Source organism: Pangasianodon hypophthalmus, chromosome 2, assembly GCF_027358585.1.
Source record: "Pangasianodon hypophthalmus isolate fPanHyp1 chromosome 2, fPanHyp1.pri, whole genome shotgun sequence".
Taxonomy (NCBI): Eukaryota; Metazoa; Chordata; class Actinopteri; order Siluriformes; family Pangasiidae; genus Pangasianodon; species Pangasianodon hypophthalmus.
In genome coordinates this window covers 26,336,705-26,358,048 of record NC_069711.1, presented here as the reverse complement: position 1 = coordinate 26,358,048, position 21,344 = coordinate 26,336,705, and the positions used below count along the sequence as shown (strand labels likewise).

Below are 21,344 nucleotides of genomic sequence, written 5' to 3'. Positions count from 1 at the left end.
AACTGAAAAAAAAATCCAGTCTTACGCCTCCAAATAATAAATATCATTAACATAAAAAGGTTTGACCAGTGTTTAATCACCTGTATGATGTGGCCAGGGAATAGTTTGTTACAGTATGTTAGCTAGCTAAACTTGCTTGTTCCTGCATGATATTACACTTGCGTTGTCAGTCCTCCCTGTTGGACAATAATGAAATGAAGTTTCAGATTTCCCAGAGATGTTGGCTTTCCTCTGGGTTCTCTGGTTTCCGCTCACCTCAGAAAAACATGCCAGTAGGAATACTGGCTGTGATCATTCAGGTGTGAATGTGTATATGCATGGTGTCCTGTGATGGAATGGCGTCCCACTCAGGGGTATTCCCACCTCATACATAGTGCTCCCGGTTCCACCACACTCCTGCCCAGGATAAAGCAGTTACTGAAAGTGAGAGATTGAGAGTCTTTCTAGGGTGGCCTGAGGGGTGGTAATGTTTCACGCTAGGGTGGCACTGGCCACCCCTGGCCATCCCATGTGTACAACTATGAGGAAAGGTATGTCATTTATATTATATAGTGGAGCAGTGAGTGTGCAGTATACAAGCATAGAAACCATAAAGATAGCTGTGGATGTTCTTCCTTGGATAGTCTTCGGACTGCAACTACTGAGAACATTTTGCACTGATCAGTCAATAACTTCAGTTTGGTGTGAGAGACGTCAGGTTAAAACAATAATCATGCTCATACTCAAGTTCCTGTTAACACAATTAGCACTTTTTGACTATCTAGGGTACAGTTATAGAAGCGAAATGATTTATAATCGCGCTATCTAGTTGAGGATGAGTTTGTGTAGTCTGGTTCCTCTCAAGGGATCCTCCTCATGTCTTCTCAGGGAGTTTTTCCTTGCCACCATGGCCTCTGGCTTGCTCATGAAGGATAAACTGATCAATATCAAATTTCAAAATTTCTATGCAGATTTCTGTAAAGCTGCTTCGTGACAGTGAGCACTGTTAAAAGCGCTGTGTAAATCAAATTGAATTGAATTGACTTGAGCAAGCATACAAGCACACAGTGATGATTGCTGGATGTGTACTGCAGGCAGGCAGGCAGGCGGTGGGCGGGCAGGCAGGCGGTGGGCGGGGCTACGCGGCTCCGGACAGAGGAGCAGCTGCGCGCGCTTGCTCCACTCTGCCCGTATGCGTGGACCCTGGAGGGCGATAAGAGCCGATGGAGGAGGTGGTCCCGCTCGCTGTGCTCGAATAGAGAGAGGAATGTGTTGTAAGAAAGAGATCGGGAAGCTCGTACACCGTTAGTTAAGGAAATGAAGGCGATCAGGACATCTCTGATGTGATTTTAGGGTGAGTTAAGCATTCATTCGCTGTTTTCTCACACTTTCACACACTAACACTAAATGTGCAGAAGAGGTGAGAGCTGAAAATCTCGCTGGATTAGAAACTCTTCTCGGTATTCTGTTTTGTTTTGTTTTTTGCTTTCTTTTTTAATGTTACACTAAATATAAATACATTCACCAGTTCATATGTTGACTTAAAACCTGTATCTGGACACCCCAATTCACTTGAATGGATGTTTGTTTGTTTTGTTTTTTGTTTTAATCAATTTTAGGCCAAAATCTGCATGGATTTTTGTTCTCTGTGACTGGATTTTTACCTTAAAACGGACCATTTAAAGCACAGCGATGCTGTACTTGCTATTGGCCAATGGACTTTCCACCCTTGACTCCGCTGCAATGAGGCTCTTTCAAACACATGTGGTTTTGTGTGTTCTGGTATGGACAGCACAAGCATCAGATTTCAAGTCTTCTGTAGGCACACATTTCACAAGAACACAGACTCATGCAGTGAAAAGACATATGGAATTGCAATCAAACACTTTTGCAGCCATCTCAGGGAACACGGCACTTCTTCAGGCAGATCAGGCTACAAATTCCTCAAGATCTTCAGCGAGGAGAGTTTTGAAAGGACGCAGACCTTCACCTCAAACAAGTTCAAACACGCAGCCAGTTGAGAAACCCAACGTGCTTCATGATCACACAGACACCATTGCGCCTCAACAGGGCTCTCCAAGCTCCCACTCCCGTACCTCCAATCGCACCAGCTCCATAAATATCCTTGCGAGGTTTGCAGGCAAGAACCGTGTGCTGGTCATTTCCGCACCACATGAGTCAGACGGATACTACAGGCTGATGATGAGTTTGCTCAAGCCAGATGTGTATTGCCAAATGGCAGACCGCCATATGCATCAGATCATCGTGTTCCATGGAAAGGAAGAAATGGGTGGCAAAGTGAGACGTGTGAGTAACGAAGGCTCGATTGTTGAGGAACAGTTAGATCCAGCCTTAGTGCCTAGGCTGATGAGCTTTCTGAAACTGGAGGAGGGCAAGTTTGGCATGGTGCTGCTGAGGAAAACCTTGCAGGTGGAGGAGAGGTACCCATACCCAGTGCAGCTTGAGGCTGTGTATGAGATAATAGACCAGACGCCTAAGCGCAGACTTGAGAAAGTCAGACAGAAAGGGTTTGTGGAAAGGTGTAGGGCAACCGGAATGCAGGGAAAGGTAGTGCAGTCTATTGGGACAGTTTTGGCACATCCCAAATCCAATGTGCACAGAGGCTCTCAAGATATTGAGATGGTAGAAGGTGCAAGACCTCCTCCCAAGCCCTCTCAGAGTTCTACCACACAATCTACCACCATCCCTACCACCAAAATCACTAGAAGGAGAATAACTATACGAACATCTACTATTAAACCTGCAACTACAACAGTTGCAGTCACAACTCAGCTTGCTACTACTACTACTACTACTACTACTAGTACTACTATTAGTACTACTACTACTGCATCCACTACACTACCCACAACTCTGCCTTCAACTACTGTCAATCCCACTACTTTATCGACTACAGTGGTGCATAGACACCCACACACACCGTCATACAGACACAAAGCCAGACTAAGCGCCTTAGAACCCGTTACACACAACCATCAAAGGGAACACACTGCAACTAACCCATCCATTACCTCTGACTTAATGATCCAACACAGAGACAAACACAAAGACCGGACAGATAGGATTTCACCTGGAGCTCGCAGGCAAAAGCCCATCAAGGACAAACCGCCCAGGGGAAAATATGCAGGGAGGGAACAGATCAATGAACACGTAGAAGAGCAAGAAGCAGGAACGCCTACAGCGAGTGAACCAGTGGAGAGCCTTCTGACTACCAAAACAGGGAAGAGCCCCCGTGAGAAAACTGAGAAGAAGAAAAAGACAGAGAGAACTGAGAAGCCTGTGAAAAAGAACAACACAGAGAAAAAAGTGGCCAAACCCTCCAAGGATGCCAAGGTTAATCTTCACAACAGAAATGTGGTGCAAAAAGCGAGCAGCCTTGAGGATAAAGATGCTGTTGGCAAGCCTACAGAAAAGCCTGTTGATACTAAGAGGGCACTGGAGATATTTCTTAGTTATTTTGAGAAAAGAAGACGTCTGCTTGTGAGTACACTATAGACGTACAAACATAAAACATTTTTTATTTGTGTGTATGTGTTAAATAGGGGTTACATAAGTGGCATTCTTCTTAGTTTGGAATTTTATTTCCATTGGAAAGCATCTCAGTGTGAATCTTTTTTTTGCAGGTAATTACTACTCCCAATGAAAATAACAAAATGTACAGTCAGCAGAAGGATGAGTATCTGGAACAAGTGTGTGACATGGCTCTGCGCAAAATCTCCATCATCACCATTTTTGGCCCTCTAGCCAACGGGACCATGAAAATAGACCATTACCAGATGGGTGAGTTCAGCTTTTGACCTTTTGCCTATTTTTCCATCAATACTCAGGACATTTGTTCTATTCAGACTTCCTTTGTGTGTTGTGTTTTTGTTCTGTGGTTTACAGAGCAGGACAGGCCAGTGCGCAGCTTGCCAGTCAGTGAGCTCATCAACCAGGAACTCATCACAGCCTTCCGGAAGGAGCTTGGCATGGTTTACAATGACTTCTTCATGGTGCTCACCGACTTTGACATGAAAGTGAAGGTTTGTTTTCTTTACGGCAAGTCAGCCATTTGAGAAGGCATGAGAGGTAGTTTCACAATCCTTCAGATTTTAATGATTTACCTGTTTTGCTTCTGTGTCACAGCAACAGTATGAAGTTCCTATTATCATGAAGGCAGTGTTTGATTACATCGACACATTCTCTTCACGCCTCAAAGAGATGGAGCTTCAGAGGAAGCTTGGAATTGCTTGCAAAAAAGAAGACAAATCCAGAACTCTTGAGAATTTCCTCTCTAGGTTTCCAGTGCTTTTTGATGATAATATATGATAATGAATATTATATAATTCATTTGATTATTTGCTGTTTTTAGTCTACTAGACTTTGCTACAATGACCAAACGTACTATACAGTCAAGTGCAAAAGTTTGTAAAGTTAAAATCACTTTATAATTTTGTAGTTCTGTGCAGTATAATATAAATATGCTCTAACAATGTCTTTATAACTACCTTCAGTTCTTTTGTGTGGAGGCTGATGAGCGGGTTGTGGCAAGAAAAAGATTTTTTTCTGTTAATTTTTCCCTTATGTTCTAGACTGTTGTTTTGTTGGAAGATACACCCACATTTCATTTTTAGCATCCTTTATTGGAAAACTATGGAGATTACAAATATTTGCACTTGACTGCATATTGCAGATTAAATTAAAATTAATTATCATTCAGAGCAGATAAACACAAAGTGATGTAACATTTGGACCACACATTGCTTAAATTTGACTTGTCTGTATTTATCTCATTGTTGCTCAAGGTTTCGCTGGAGACGAAGACTGCTTGTCATCTCCACCCCTGATGATGAGGAATGGGCATATCAGCAGCAGCTCCATGCCCTGACCAGTCAGGCCTGCCACTTGGGTGAGATAGTTAAATAAATGTTTACGGCTTTGTCTTTGGATAACATACCCTACATTCACACCGATCATTTTCTATGCATACACACGTGACACAGAGCCACGATTTCAGTGACAGAGTAACAAGTAACATTTGAATTGAGATTTTCTCAATCCTATGTAAATTAGGTATGATGTGTTACAGCAGCAAATCCAGTTGAACAGTTGGCTCAATTGATTCTTTTGACCAGTCCTATGGTGTGTTTGTGTGTGTAGTATGACTTCCCCACAACTTCCCCACTTACAACTAGTTCACAATTAGTTCAATATACAAACTCATCCTTAAATGTGAGACTTTACAAAGAAAAATAAAACTTAGAAAGAAGAGGCAGAGACCGTTGGTGCCGCTGCTAAGTGTACATAGCTAATACAGTTAGCTTGTGCTGCTAATCTGCCTCTAAAATGAAATCAAACGACCTATTTTCACACTGATTAGTATATTATTTAATTTGTGTTTAATTAGTTAGCTACTACCGTTTCTCATCAGGGCTAAAACAAACAAAACACAAACAAACAAACAAAAAATAAAAACGCTGGACAGTGCAGTTGTCGCCTGCGAGTGTGAACATAAGGTTCAAGATACATGCCAGTGTGACCCACTTATAACCTGGCAGAGAACATGGCCAGTTTATGCTCAGTTAATGTTGCTAAGCTTTTGCCATGTCAGTATTATGGTCTAGAGGTGGTGACAGTTTTCCAGTTCTGGTGTTAGAGTATGCCTGCACTGCACATTTTAGTGTTTTCTCATTTCTCATTTTTCACTGATGTTAAATAGTCAAGTTTTTTTGTTTTCATTGGCTTCTACTGCATTTCATGACTCATTGGGTATCAGATGCTTTCTTTAAATACAATGAAGTACATCTGCAAACATTCCCTAAGGGGATTTTCTCTCACTCTGCCAATTATTGAACCTGTGTACTGTTGCCATTTTATTTTGCTGCGCTTGGCAGGGGTTTTAACCAAACGGCCTTGTTGAAAAAAATATGTTCTTGGCTGTTTTTGCTGGCTTTATTGTTTCTTGTTTCTTGTATGTTGTGAAGTAGCCCCCATCTGAACACTTGTACAGTCGATGTCACTAATGAAATAAAGATGATGCTGATTTCAAAAACGTAAAGATGATGGTCCTGTAGGATCATGCACAGCCATGCAGTAGAGGCCACTTTGTGTCCAGAGCATGAAAGCCTGACTGATGCCCTTTAGGTGCTCATTTACAGACCAAAAAGTAAAAAAAAACAGATGTCTTTAATTCCAATTACCTGCCTGCTTTTGAGGTAACGAACATCTATGGGAACATGTTCTTGTAGTCTGTTTTCATCATGTTCCAGTAACTCAGTAATTCAATTCAATGTTATTTGTATAGCACTTTTAACAATGGACATTGTCACAAAGCAGCTTTAAAGAAATGTATATATATTTATTCAGGATATAAGTTTTAAATTTATAACTTTATCCCTGATGAGCAAGCCAGAGGTGACAGTGGCAAGGAAAAACTGAGACAATATGAGGAAGAAGCCTTGAGAGGAACTAACTCAAAAGGGAACCCATCCTCATCTGGGTTAACTTGCTAACCAGAACCATTTGTGAGCCCTCTTCCTGTGTGAAATGACAAGTGTGTCTTCTCTCATGCTCCAGGGCTGCGTCACATGTCTGTTTTAAAGCTGACTGGGAGGGCCATGGAGGACATGGGTGGAGTCTTGGAGCTCTATCCAATCAATGGTAAGACGGGTGACTTGTAATCCACACACCCTTAGAAAAAAAAGGGTGGTGACTTTTTTCATTAAGGTTCCCTTAACTGAAAATATAGTACATTAGTTAGCATTAACATACCATGAATGACTTTATGTTTGTTAAATTCATGACCAAAAGTAAGTCCACATAAATTAAATAAATTACAGCATGTTCTTAAATTGTTAATGTTCTTAACTGAACTCCTGGCTCAGGGTGCAAATATTGGAACTTGCTATTCAGCCTCACTTCTGAATTTTGCCGCTTAACCTGTTACTTCAGGTGATGGTCGATGTTGGTTGCTTCTTCGATGAACTGCACAGTTGTTAGATCTCACTCCATTTAAGCATGTTTAAGATGAACTGGAAAGGGATAGCTTTCTGCGCAGTTTTTCAGTATCCTCTAGAATCCATATCCAGGCAAAAAGTATTCTGTTCTTATGACCAAATGGCAGAGCATGCTACTGGACAGGTGTACCCAATAATCTGGCAACCCTATTATGCATTGAAACTGTTTGCAGCATATCAGAGTCTGAAAGTATGAAATGATGTAAAAGCCCTGAGATCCACCTTTGAGCAAGGACTCTAATCCTTACCTGCACTCTAACCACAACTTTGTTCCAGGTTTAGATTTAGACACAGCCTGGAATTCCACTTAAGCAATTAATAAGGCATTACAGTGGTTAATTGTGTGCATTTCTAACACACACTCACTCAGCCACTTTATGAGGGACACTATACTTATAGAAGGTAAGACACCCTTTGCACTCAAAACAGCCTCAATTCTTTGTGGCATGGATTCCACAACAAGTTGGAAACATTCCATTGAGATTCTGGTCTGTGTTGACATGATTGCAACACAAAATTGCCGCAGATTTTTCAGCTGCACATTTATGCTGAGTATCTCCCATTCTACCCCAGATCTGGTGACTGGAGAGGCCATTAAAATACACTGACCTTATTCATGTTCAAAACCAAAACCAGTTTGAGATGACTTGTGCTTTGTGACATGGCACATTATCATGCTGGATGTAGCCATTATAAGGTGGGCAAATTGTGGCCATAAAGGGATGCACACGGTCAGCAGCAATACTCAGCTAGACTGCGGCATTCAGTTAGATGTTTAGGGGCCCAGTGTGTGCTAAGAAAACATTTCCCACACCATTACACCACTAGCAGCAAACTGAACTGTTGACACACGGTAGGTTGAATCTGTGGATTCATCTCCATGTTTCGCAGCTGAAATCAAGATTCATCAGACCAGGTGACTTTTTTTTTCAGTCTCCACCTATGTAGTGTTGGTGAGCCTGTGCTCATTATAGCCTCAGATTCCTGTTCTTGGCTGACAGGAGTGACACCTGATGTGGTCTTTGGTTGTTCTAGCCGATCCACCTTGAGTTTTGATGTATTGTGCATTCTGAGATGCTTTTCTGTTCACCACAGCTGGAGAGAGTGGTTGTGTCACCATAGACTTCCTGTCCAGCTTGAACTCAAAAAGGCATTTCTGCCTGCATGACTACTGCTCAAAGGATGTTTTTTGTTTTTGCATTATTCTGTGTAATCTCTAGAGACTGTTGTGGGTGAAAATGCCAGGAGATCAGCAGTTTCTGAAATACTCAAACCAATCCATCTGACACCAACAACCATTCCACATTCAAAGGCACTAAGATAATATTGTCTGATATGAACATTAACTGAAGCTCTTGACTTGTATCTGCATGATTTTATGCATTGCACTGCTGCTGATTGGAAAATTGCATGAACGAGCAGGTGTACAGGTTCTTAATAAAGTGTCTTTGTAAATAACTTGTGCTTGTTGGTCATCGATATCATTTAATCCATGTTTTTTCCCATTCGATATTGCAGGGAGTGCAACGGTGGAGCGTGAGGACCTTTCTGCCTCCCTAGTGCATGACATCAGGAACTACTTCCAGATCAGTGCAGATTACTTCTCCATGCTGCTGGTGGGCAAAGACGGCAATGTGAAGTCATGGTACCCTTCACCCATGTGGTCCATGTCCATCATCTATGAGCTGATCGACTCCATGCAGCTGCGCAGGCAGGAGATGGCCATCCAGCTGTCACTGGGCATGCGCTGCCCTGAAGAAGAATACGGTCACCATGAAGAATATCATGAAGGCTATCATCGTGGTTACGGTTACTAAACCAGTGGTAAAAGAAGAAAAGACAGCCAGAGGTCCAAAAAGCAGCTAGACTTTGATAAATGTGATAAACTGAATAATCACTAACATGGTTTTATTCTGTAGCATTACTCTTATTTGTGAGGCCTTTCTCTTTTTCTGTTTTGTTTTGTTTGGGTAGTTGACTTGTTATCATCAGTGTTATAAGAACTACAATTTAGTGTAATTTAAAAGGTGGTGGTACGCTGGCACCTCACAGCTCCAGGGTCCCCGGTTTGATCCTGAGCCCAGGTGACTGAGTGGAGTTTGTGCATGTGCATGTTCTCCCCCTGTCCGTGTGGATTTCCTTTGACTTTTCTGTATTGCCTATACTAATTTGCCCCTAGGTGTGAAGGTGTGTGCATGGTGCCCTGCAATGGACTGACATCCAATTCAGGGTGTGTTCCTGCCTCATGGCCAATGGTATAGGCTCCGGACCCACCACAACCCAGACCAGGATAAAGCAGATACTGAAGATGAATGAATGAATGGTGTACTTTGAATGTATTCTGTTTTATACGGGTTTTTTTTAGATCAGTGTTAAATAATTGTGTTACTCATATTCGTTAATTGTACTGTCTTTACCAGGACAATAAATTGAACAGACTGATATTCACACTACATATTAAAAATGGCCCTGCGCTTTAAATATTATTGTTAAAATTGTTGGGGTGAACAAATTTAAACAAATCATAAGGACTTACTGTGTTGTGCTGCCCCCTGTCAGGTGTATTGGTGCAGTACAGAAAAAAAGTACAGGAATCTCTTTAAGTAGGCTGCGTTGAAGATGCACCCTGATTAACTGGAAAATAATCTGCTGTCCACTGCCCTGCAGTTTGATGATTTCTGCACCATCAACACTCCTGGCCCATCTCATTAAAAGTTTAATAATCAGCTGATGAGTTGGAGGGGGTAGAAGTTGTATGCATGTTCTCACCATGGCCACATGGGTTTCCTCCCACCTCCTAAAACTACGCCAGTAGGTGGATTGTCTAAGATAAATTGCCCCTAGGTGTGAAGAAGTGTGTGAATGTATGTGCATGATGCTCTGCAATGAGCGGGTGTCCTATCCAGGGTGTATTTCTGCCTCAGGCCAAGGCTATAGATCCACTGCAACACTGAGCAGAACAAAGCAGTTACAAAAAATAGTGAGTGATCAGTCAGATTTAGGTGTCACATTAGAGAAAACCTGAAACCAGTGGATTCTCTGGAGGAGATAAGAATCTCTGCTTTAGAGGTTAAAAATCAGTTACTTCATTCCACCCAACCCCCCTTTAAAAAAAAATCAGCAAAATAAATAAATAAATTAATTAATTAATTAATAAAATAAGCAACAAAAAAAAAGCAAAATTATTAACATATTTCTTAAAGAGAGGCAGTTTATTCGTGGAAAAATATGATTCAATATCAATCTTCACACAATGATTTATAAGTGAAACAAACATTTACTAATACATTTAATGTAAACAGTCCTGTGGATGCATTTGTTTAGTGTAATAGTGAATAATCTGATTTGTCTGATTTTACAGGAAGTCTGGTATAATGAAATCAACTTTGAGGTAAAAGCAAAACAAAAACATAATTTTTATAGTTCAATTAAATTCCACATTTCTCACAGTTAATACAAGTTCAAAATAAAAGACATCACAAATTTGAGTCCATCAATAGTCAGGGCAATCCTTATGGCATTGCATATAACAAAATTATATACAAGTACAAAGCAACAGGGGTTCCAAGTGCTGTTGGTATGATAATCATTAATAACACATCATATCAACAGTAGGTGCATGTGCACTAAGTAACCTAAACTAAATATACATTATTGCTCTAATTGAAGGTTTTTAACTACTCTTAGCTGCAATGATTGTACATAGTTCATCGATTGAAAAGTGGTTTACACTGTATTTATGAGTACAGCAGCCCCACATTAGAATACATTCTGTCAGACCAAGGACATGTGGAAAAATTACTTAAACAAATTTTATATGGTGGGGTACAGTTTCATTTATGTTATAATATCCATACAACCAAATATCATGTTTTCTCTACATGGCATCTGCCTACAACGTGTAGGAGCTGTAATAGTGCAAATATAACAAGGGAGAGTGAGTGGGCAGACCTGTTGAGAGTTTGCTTAGCTGGCAATACGTTTGAAGGATGCACCGCAGCATGTTTACACGATCTCATTAACCAATCTAGTATGCCATAATAAGGGCATGTATTACAATTACAAGCAACACATAGCTGGATAAAGCACTGTAGTTGTGTAGATCCAGTCTGTTCTTCCAGCCTGCACAGCTGAAGGTGACAAATCTCATGATAACTGTTTAAATAAAAATATAACTAAATGTAACTATGAACTAGTAATTGTAACTTAATTTAATCTCAACCTGTATAAACCTCTAACTGTGCCATGACCAAGATAATTTTGCACTGAAGCTGCTATGCAACCAAGAAAAATGAGAGCAGAGGAAGGTCTGTACGACCTACCAACATATTTTGTAGTGAGTTAGTGATTAAAAAAAAAAAAGGAGGTAGAAAATGTTGAATGACAAAAGAAAGCTTTTTATAGAGATAACAGCTGTCTGAAAAACATCTACCTTCAACCAAAACACTGAAATGAAGCAAAGCAGTATTGCAGCACAGAAGAGCTCATTATTTGGCAATTGGCAATGGGTAACACTTACAGCAGATTAATGCAATCAGTACACTGCCTGCAGTTTATGAGATCCAAAGTACGACTAAGATGAATAGAAGACAAAGTTGAAAATGTGTTCTCTGGACTAAAAACAAATGACCTAAATTCTCAATTACCTCAGAAACAAAGCAGCACAAGAGCCTCTTAAAAAAGACTTCAGTCATACTAGAATGAGATACGCAATAATAATAATAATAAATATAGATTAGGAAACCATTCTGGAGGCACTTCAAATATACTATGCAGCAGGGGTATTCAACTAAAATACAGTACTGTGCAAAAGTCTTAGGCGCCCTTTTTCTTTAGTACACATTTTGTTATAAATGTTTATTTTATGAATTCTGCATTACTGAGCCAAAACCAAAAAATTAAATGTTACAGAAAAATACGTTTGAATGTCAGTAAAGAACATTTTTAAAAAGAAGTAACATTATACGTAACAGATCTCTTTTCAGACAAAAACATAATCAAGGCTGGTGGGATTTGCATGCAAAGAAAAAAAGAAGCAAGTGAGAAAGTCTCCAGCAGAACTGAGATTCTCCAAGAGGCTCAGTAAAACCTATCAGCTAAGTTTCTTATAAAGCTGCACAAACCTTACCTGAGACTACTGATTTTTTTTTTTTTTTTTTTTTTTAAAGCAAAGCCTTATCATACCAAATACTGACCTTGTTTATTATTGTGTGCTGCTCTTTACAGCAGTTTTGATGTACAAAATTTTAAATTCATTATTTTTGAAGGCATCTTTGCTTTACCACATTTCTTTGCATGTACCTAAGACTTTTTGACAAGAATTCATAAAATTCCTTCCTTACAAAGGTCTGGATAAGCAGCTAACATGATTGAATGATGACATCAGTTACTTTTTGATGCTTAACCATTAGTTAATTCATGGCTACATACAAAGTGATTCAGCTCTTACTGGCAACATTCTTCTTTACAGTTTTCTTTTTCTAACAGTACTGTTGATGTTTTTTGGTGAAATAGCTACCAGATTGAGTTTGGAGCATAAAACCAGTGCTGCAGCATGGACGGAGGTCAATGGTTAGCAAACAAATATCAAGTGCTACAGTGCTGTACTGTTGTACAAGCAGTAACATTTTTTTAATCACCCTGCATAAGTCAAGTCCCAGTGGTGCTTGTGTTACTACTTTTTGACTTGCACCACAGACTCTGAAGACATGAGATACATCAGTTTTGAGCTTGAAGCGGTTCTGTCACTTCATCTTTAAATTTCGTCACTGGCTTTTCCTTTTTTGACACACGCCTCTGTATCACTTCGCTTATCAGTCCAGAGAGGTTAAATGGAAAGAAAACTCCATGAAAAAATGTGAACACTGTCCCCCTTCTAAACTAATGTCTCTATCCTGGTAGTGTGTGGTCTGATGAGCTGCCTTCAGCTAAATATTTTACATAAAGTCATGTGATTGGATGATAAAAAAAACAAAACAGAGGCTCTAATACAGAAGCTGAGATGGATCATGTTTAGAAATTTGGAACTGTTGAACTACAGTAATTTTTTTTCATACAGTAAAATCTCTACAGTATTCTTTCAGTTTGGTCTGCTAAAAGCCTTTGCTAGGTCCAAATCCGGACCCCGAGTCAGCGGTGGTGAGCTCCTCTATACAGCATTAATGTACTTACAGTAGTGTGCAAAGATAATGTCATTAACACACTTATCTTGTCTACATTCCATGTATATTCAGTTATAGTTTTTGGTCCTATTTCTTTGTGATCTTGTACTTTTCTCTCTCCTTTTTTTTTTTTTTTTTTTTCAACTACAGGGTCTCCCAAAAGTCTCCATACATGGGGGAAATTAACACTTTTTAGCAAAATGTCTTCCAAAATTTTTCATATTTAGTTTATATTATACATTTTTTTTTCAGATAACCTTTAAGAATGCCTTTGACAAAAGTAGAATGTATTGAAATCATTCTCATGGCTGGATCGGGAAGCTGTTGCAAGGTTGCGATGGACTTTAACAGGAAACATGGCAAGCACATCACACACGACACTACTGCCAAATTTATTAACAAATTCAAAAAGACTGGAAGTGTTGTGGATGAACCGAGAAGTGGATGTCCATGAACATGTGACGAATTCACGACCGACATGGTGCTGGCATACGTAGTCCCTTATGTATGGAGACTTTTGGGACACCCTGTATAACTACTCACCATAGGTGTACAGGTGCTTGCTTTGTTATTGCTGCAAAACTACACACAGCTCCAACTTCTGTTCCATGATAAACGGAAACTAAATGGAAGCTCCTAGCTCCGGGTCTGAGCACACACTCAGCATATTATAATAAGTGCTTTTACAATACATCTCCACTTTAATAAATAACCTAATTTCAATGAAAAATGCTCAAAATTTAGATTATGCCTTAAATAATACTGCTCTCTTTGGGGATGGGAGTTTCTCCACTAGATGAGTCCGTTTCATTCTCTGCGCTCTCAGATTGGACTCCAGCAGCATCAGCACTACTACGTGTAGCCACTTTATATAACCAAGCTATGAGGAAGATCACCGCGATTGCAGCAAAGTAACTACCGTAGATCAGGAACTGTGGAAGGAACAAGGAACATGTTAGCTATGTGCAGCACGTTTATGTCACAATTATAACAGAATCGCCTAATTACAATTATTTGAGCTGAATATGATTAATCATTAGCTTCCACAATCATATGTGTAGCCTGGGAAAACCCTTCACATGGTCACATTTGAACACACACATATATATATATATATATATACACACACAAACCTTTGGGCACCCCTCATCAAATTACATATTTTGTTGATTTTTGATATGAAAAGGCAGATATCACAGCTTGCAAACACTTTTTGTAGCCAGCTACTAGTCTTTTACTCTGGTTTTAGAATTTCAGCCACTCACACTTCTGAGATATTCTAGGGCCACCTTGCATCTACCCACAGATCTTCAGTGATGTTCAAGTCATGGGACTGTGAAGGCCAAAAAGCTTCAGCTTGTGTGTTCTGAACTATCTCATGGTTGAAACTGAGGTATGTTTTGGATCATTGTCCCGTTGTAGAAGCCAGTCTCTTTTCAGCTTCTTGACTGACTGCATCACATTTGCCTCCAGAATTTGCTGATATTTACTGAAATTCATTCTTCTATCTACCTGTGCAATGTTTCCTGTGCCACTGGCTGCCAGATAACCCTAAAGCATAATAGATCCACCCCCATGATTAACAGCTGGCAAGGTGTTCTTTTGTGGCCAAAGGGTTCCATTTTTACTTCATCAGACCACAGCACTTTTCCAAAATCCCTCTGGCATATCTAAGTATTGTTTTGCATACATCAGACATTTACTTTTGTGATGAGGTCACAGATATGATTTCCTTCTGATGACTCTTCCAGGCAGATCATGTTTGTGCAAGCAGTGCTACACAGTAGAACAGTATATCACCACTCCTGTGTCAGCTACATTTTTTCCTTTTCCTTTTTTTTTTTTTTTTAAGTTTATCAAATATAAAAGAACTGTGCACTAACATTGGCAAAAAAAATGTTATTTTTAAAAATTGGTTCTGCAGAGGTTGTTTTTACTTCTTTACTTCTTTACACTTCAAAAACCAATAAAATACACTACATGGCCAAAAGTATGTGGACACCTGCCCATTACACCCATATGTGGTTCTTCCCCAAACTGTTGCCACAATGTTGGAAGCAATTGTATAAAATGTCTTTGTATGCTGTAGCATTAATTTCCCTTCACCAGAACTAAGGGGCCCAAACTGTTCCAGCATGACAATGCCCCTGTGCACAAAGCGAGGTCCATAAAGGCATGGTTTGCTGATGCTGGAGTGGAAGAACTCAAGTAGCCTGCACAGATCCCTCTGGACAACTCCACTGAACACCTTTGGGATGAATTGGAATTTGCCAGGCCTACTTGCCCAACATCAGCCTGACTTCACTAATGCTCTTGTGGCCCCAAAGCCACATTCCAAAATCTAGTGGAAAGACTTCCCAGAAATGTGGAGGCTGTTACAGCAGCAAAGGAGAACCCATGGTTTTGGATGCCCATGCTTCTTCTACAAGCACATCTGAATGTGATTGTCAGGTGTCCACATACTTTTGGCCATATAATGTATGTGATTTGGTCTGGGGTATCCCAACATTTGCATACAAGTGTATTTGTGCATTTTATTAATAAGCTTTAGATATCTACACTATACCATGCTTTCCAATCAGTAAGTTAACTTGTGTTTAGTGTTGCTAAGTGTCTATGTGTGCACTACTGTAATGCTATATTATAAGTGCACCATAATTCAGTGGAAAATATATGTATAATGTATATGCATGGCAATTTAGACAGTTCAAAGCACACTCTTCTTTTCCACTGTGTTTTTACCTGGGGAAAAATATCAAGGCCCAACCCAGCAGAGTCGACCACAATCACAGTAAGCAGCGTTTGCAGCACCAATGCCACGAACGTGTTCACGCCAAACACTAAGGCATATCTCTCCATACTTAGATTGGCTGCAATCTGGTACCTGCAATAAAAAAAATTGTTGTCACATTAAATGAAGAGTGAGTGGAAGGGGTAAAAATTAACTTCATGCTGTCCAATAGATTTGCATTAAAGGTCAAGTATAGAATTATTTAGTTAAGAAAACTTCTATTATAGATTTAAAACTGTACAAATGCATTTCAGTGGTTAGCATGTTTGCCTCGCACATCCAGGGTTGGGAGTACGATTCCCGCCTCCGCCCTGTGTGCGCGGAGAATGCATGTTCTCCCCGTGTTTCGGGGGTTTTCTCTGGGTACTCTGGTTTCCTCCCCCTAGCCCAAAGACATGCGTTGTAGGCTGATCTCTAAATTGTCCGTAGATCGTGAATGGGTGTTTATGTGCACGATTATACACCATTATAACTACCTGTACCAGCATAACACACTGTAATGATATTGCTATTCCTCACCACAGTATACTGTCAATGGTGACCACAAAAATGCTGCAATGAGCAGATTTCTCCAGGGTTTGAGCATTGCTTTCCTCAAGTTAACCTTCAGAGTGATTCAGAAATGCACTTGAAAACAAAGGGCTGACATTAGGAGTGAATTCATTCTTACGTTGCTATAGTGATGAGCAACATGTAGGTGGCTCGGAAGATCACGTAAGAAGCATAGCACACCCAGATATTCCTGACTGTGTCCATGACGTACACAGCCACAGCAATGACTATGGAGAAAATGCAGAGTGCGAGTTCACCCCACACAGCCCACGGCACCTTAACCAATCCTACACTGAAAGCAGCAAGGGCCCCTGTAAAACAAAACAATAATAAAAAAAATTGTCATGAAAAAATAGCAGAAAAAAAGTAACTACCAGCAAGCAGGGAAAATGCAATCAAGTGTTCAATCTCAGAATCTCAGAAAAAACACATCTATAATAATCATAATAAAAAAAAATCTCAAATCTCTCAAAAGCTGAGTCAATTAGAGAAAAGAGCTTTAGCATACCAAGCAAAGTAGATATGGTTTCTACATAACCATTATAGATATCAAATTCTTTTGAGGACTGGATCTTCTCCCACAGGGCCTGGGCGTAATTGATTACTTGGAAGTAGCCACAGGTAGACAGAGCCCACCACACTGACCAGGCCAGGAGAGTGCGGCATGAATAACACTTCATAAAATCTGCTCCAAGAGCCTTCAAGACCTCCACCAGACCTCCAGTGCCACCACGTTTCTCCTTGAAAATCTGACAGAAAGAAGAAAAAAAAAAGCAGTTATATCGTGTCACACACACTTACGTAGTCAGTTAACTAAGTCCAGTGTGGGTTTGTGTGAAAGCTTGAGGTACATAAAAGAAAGTGGAAGTGGTTCTTCCTGGTTTGAACATTCAAACTAGTAAATAAATACATGAGGTCTTTTGTGGCAGCAATAAGAATTATGTAACAATGCAAATAAATATTGTACATAAATTTCATGTCAAGGATCAGTAATATTGCAAAAATATCACACTATGACCACTAAAATCATAGTAATACATCATGATACATGATGTATACAACATCATATTCAGGTCTTCAGTAGTTATTCAGTAGTGCAACATTTTAACACCTTTTGAAAAAAATCCAGTGGATTTTGTACATGTTGGAGAAAAAGTAAGAAAGAAAAGAAGCTCCTTGTTACTCTGAGCAACAGTGAAGCTGGTCGGAAAATTGCTAATGATACCAGGGATATGTCATAAAATTGCACTGTGAATTTTTTTAGGATATCAAAATTATATATTCATATACCACAGTGCTCAAATCTGACTGGCTAGAAGGTGATGATTAATTTTCCATAAAGCAGCTCTGATAATTCCATTGTTGTGGTATAGGAGAAATAAAACATGACAGGGTGTGCTGTTGTAGGAAAATAATAATAAAAAAAGAAAAGATCATTTGTCATTCATGCAATGTCATTCATGCAGGCTGCATCACACCACACTGTGTCACTGATTATTTTCCTCCAACATACCGTCATGTTTTATTCCTTACATATTCTCCAACTCTAACTCAACTTTTAGGTTCTAGTGAGTGACAAAACAATACCAACCGTGGTGTCTTCATTCGCATCAAGTGGCACTTTGTGCTCGCCGTCCTCCGACTTGTCAGGGAGCTCCTGTGCCGTCTTGTCCTGAGGAACACTCTCACTCTGGTGAAAAAACAGGCTCTTGCTGGGCATGGGCAAAAACCATGGTGCCAGGAATGCCAAGCAGGATGAGGACAGTGTGATGATGCTCAGGTTAACCAGTGGAACATGGGACACTGATACCAGTATCTGTCCAATGAGTGATCCTACAGCTGATCCCAGCAGAGTGACACTGCGGCAGAAACCAGTCACTTTCTGGTAACTAGCAGGCTCGACTACGCTGTAGATGTAGGAGTAGTAAGCGATCTCAGTAGCCGTAGCCACACCGTAGAAGAACTCCAAAAGCTGCATGGCCAGCACACCCTGGGATTTCACCAGCATCGCGTAAGTGATGACATAGCTGGCTGCCTGGATGATGAGCACGGGCTTGTAACGGAGGTAATCCGTAGCCAGGAAAACAGGAAACAGTAAGATCAGGTAGGAATATGTCCATATTGGATAGATCTCATTCACAACCTAGAAAGAAAATATTCGTTTAGACTCCATCCTTTCTTTTAACAGTCATGGCAGTGCTTTAGTTAAAAAAAAAAAATTAAAAAAAAAAGTTCTAACTCTGATCTACAGTTTAATTTCACCCAAACACTCCTTCCAAAGGCTTCAGATTTCCAAACCACAATGATCTTTTCCGCCAACACATGACCATGGAATTATATTACACCAGTACTTTACTATCTGCACTGACTCACCAGACAACACAGCCATTTCAAGTCTCCCATCTTGCTTCCTCATTCCTAATTTTCAAACCTCAATAATGTAATCATGAGTACAGTAAAAAAGTAGCATGGCTAGTTCCCCCTGTGTTTCAACAATAAAAAGACATCTATATAAGGTCATTTTTTTACATGATTATTTGCTGGTAGGAAATGTCTTAAAGCGGATAAAGTAAATTAAATTAAGTAAATTAAGTAAAGTAAATATCTTCTGATCTTCTGATGAACTTCTGATCCATCATCTCGTATTCATTTACACTCAAGGCAGTTAGTATTGTGGTGGCTAGTTATTAGCATTTAACTAGATGCAGTCAGAGTTGCATCGTGTTGCATCATCTTAGAGAGCATTGGACACAGACAGACAGATTGTTAGACCTGTTATTAGTCAGCTTTAGCTAATGATTTCCCTCATTACTTGGTTCCTTGGTGAAAAGGGCTCTAATTTACCCTCAAATCAATAACACCAGTTATTCAATCAGTACATGATTTCAGACAGCCATCTTTTTCTTTTACGAAGCATTCTTTTACATTCACTTTCATCCATCCATTTTCTGTACTTTACAGGGTCACAGGGAGCCTGGAGCTTCTCCCAGGGGACAAGACAAGGGACACCCTGGACAGGGAGCCAACCTATAACAGGGCACAATCGCTCGCACGCACACACACACTACAGACAACTTAAAGATGCCAATCAGCCAGAAACCAGAGTACCCGGAGGAAACTCCTGAAGCACGGGAAGAACACGCACAGGCAGGAGGCGGGAACCAAACCCCCAACCCCAGATGTGTGAGGCAACCACGCTAACCACTAAGCCACCATGCCCCTGCATTCATTTCACTTTAAGAGTGAAGTGAAGTGACTTGTGGCCAAGTACAGTGACCCATACTCAGAATTTGTGCTCTGCATTTAACCCATCCAAGTGCACACACACAGTAGTGAACACACACACACACCGTGAGCAGTGGGCAGCCTTTTTTGCTGCAGCGCCCGGGGAGCAGTTCAGGGGTTCGGTGCCTTGCTCAAGGGTCTCACCTCAGTCGTGGTATTGAGGGTGGGAGAGAGCGCTGGTCATTCACTCCCCCCCACCTACAATCCCTGCCGGACCTGAGACTCGAACCCACGACCTTCAGGTTCACCTTCGGGTTACAAGTCCGACTCTCTATCCATTAGGCCTTAAGGAAAAACTGTGTAATTTATTATCACCTCAGGGTGAAATTTCTTAGTAAATGTCTTAGGAGCTTTGGTGATTAAAGCAGAACAAAGCATGTGGAAAGGATTACATCTATTGCCACATTCTTGTACAGAACTGTTGCACATCGAGATGACTACAACTTCATCAGTTACCTTCAGTTTCACTTGCACTTATAGACACCACGTGCTTTCCAACAGCAAGGAAATTATGCAAATTAAAATAAAGTGAAATACATCAATATTGCATTTATAATATAATGTAAAACAATAAAGGTGAACGACAGGAGAGTTGAGAGTGTAACATAAGGAAATGCATTTCAGAAGCAGCTTGTTGGGTTTAGTTTGCAGTGGTTACATCAGGCTCGGTCACACGCTGGACTCACCTCTCTCTCAGTCAGGTTTTTGTCAGGTCCCATCAGGAAGGCGGTGAGGAAAGGCTCTGACGGTCTGAGACTGGAGAAAAACCCGTAAATACACAGCAGGACTGTGGGATAAAGCCATGGCGCAGACATTCCAAACGCGGATGATATCGCTCGACCTTCCAGCTAGAGTTGCTTTAGAATTCTCATGTCGTCGCTTCGGACAAGATATAGACATAGTCCTGGCGCAGGAAAGTGACGACATAGAAGTAAAGCAACCAGTCGTTCATCTTGATTCTTCTACCACCGCCTCCGTCACCGGCACGCCTCCGTCACCCTGCTCACATTTCACACACTCCACACCGCTCGCTGTGGCCACGGAGACAGAAATATAGTGTAATAAAGCGGTAACTGCGACTTTATAGCTCACAATTCTGACTTTTTTTATCTCGCAGTTGTGTTTATATCTGAAGTGACTTGTGGCCAAGTACGGTGACCCATATTCGGAATTTGTGCTCTGCATTTAACCAATCCACACACACACACACACACACACACACACACACACACCCCCGGAGCAGTGGGCAGCCTTTTTTGGGGGGTTCGGTGCCTTGCTCCAGGGTCTCACCTCAGTCGTGGTATTGAGGGTGGGAGAGAGCGCTGGTCATTCACTCCCCCCACCTACAATCCCTGCCGGACCTGAGACTCGAACCCACGACCTTCAGGTTCTCCTTCAGGTTACAAGTCTGTAGCCTAAAATCTGGAAGACCAGGAAAACTCACAGGTAGATGCTCTATGCTGGCCAGAAAGGCGAAGCAAAAGTCCCAAATGACAACAAGGACCCGCAGGAGTGATGGTGCACTGCTCTACTCTGCAGCACTGCTTACACAAACATGAT

At 40.7% G+C, this 21,344-nt stretch overlaps 2 protein-coding genes across 2 annotated transcripts; one reads left to right on the top strand and one right to left on the bottom strand.

The window, feature by feature from the left end:
- Positions 1-1,149: 1,149 nt before the first annotated feature.
- Positions 1,150-9,466, top strand: ccdc80l1 (coiled-coil domain containing 80 like 1). The gene is made up of 8 exons (XM_026933069.3): positions 1,150-1,333; positions 1,599-3,480; positions 3,624-3,780; positions 3,886-4,022; positions 4,126-4,277; positions 4,785-4,888; positions 6,556-6,639; positions 8,514-9,466. The coding sequence occupies exons 2-8, from the start codon at positions 1,672-1,674 to the stop codon at positions 8,810-8,812; spliced, it is 2,742 nt and encodes a 913-aa protein (XP_026788870.3). The 5' UTR covers positions 1,150-1,333; positions 1,599-1,671; the 3' UTR covers positions 8,813-9,466.
- Positions 9,467-10,387: 921 nt separating this feature from the next.
- On the bottom strand, positions 10,388-20,749 carry slc19a2 (solute carrier family 19 member 2). Its single transcript, XM_026933478.3, has 6 exons — positions 20,471-20,749; positions 18,091-18,642; positions 17,008-17,248; positions 16,618-16,810; positions 15,899-16,040; positions 10,388-14,088 (listed from the first exon to the last, which is right to left on the bottom strand). Exons 1-6 carry the CDS (start codon positions 20,597-20,599, stop codon positions 13,909-13,911), a joined length of 1,437 nt encoding a protein of 478 aa, XP_026789279.2. The 5' UTR covers positions 20,600-20,749; the 3' UTR covers positions 10,388-13,908.
- Between the last annotated feature and the right edge of the window lie 595 nt (positions 20,750-21,344).

What these genes read in the sequence shown, in the direction of transcription:
- ccdc80l1 (XM_026933069.3), top strand. Translation starts at nt 1,672, where the DNA reads ATGCTGTACTTGCTATTGGCCAATGGACTTTCCACCCTTGACTCCGCT. An exon ending in AATAGACCATTACCAGATGG is followed by an intron (nt 3,781 to 3,885) that starts GTGAGTTCAGCT and finishes TGTGGTTTACAG; the next exon opens with AGCAGGACAGGCCAGTGCGC. An exon ending in CTTGAGAATTTCCTCTCTAG is followed by an intron (nt 4,278 to 4,784) that starts GTTTCCAGTGCT and finishes TTGTTGCTCAAG; the next exon opens with GTTTCGCTGGAGACGAAGAC.
- slc19a2 (XM_026933478.3), bottom strand. Translation starts at nt 20,599, where the DNA reads ATGTCTGCGCCATGGCTTTATCCCACAGTCCTGCTGTGTATTTACGGG. An exon ending in AAAACCTGACTGAGAGAGAG is followed by an intron (nt 18,643 to 20,470) that starts GTGAGTCCAGCG and finishes TTTTCTTTCTAG; the next exon opens with GTTGTGAATGAGATCTATCC. An exon ending in TTGCTCATCACTATAGCAAC is followed by an intron (nt 16,041 to 16,617) that starts GTAAGAATGAAT and finishes TTTTTATTGCAG; the next exon opens with GTACCAGATTGCAGCCAATC.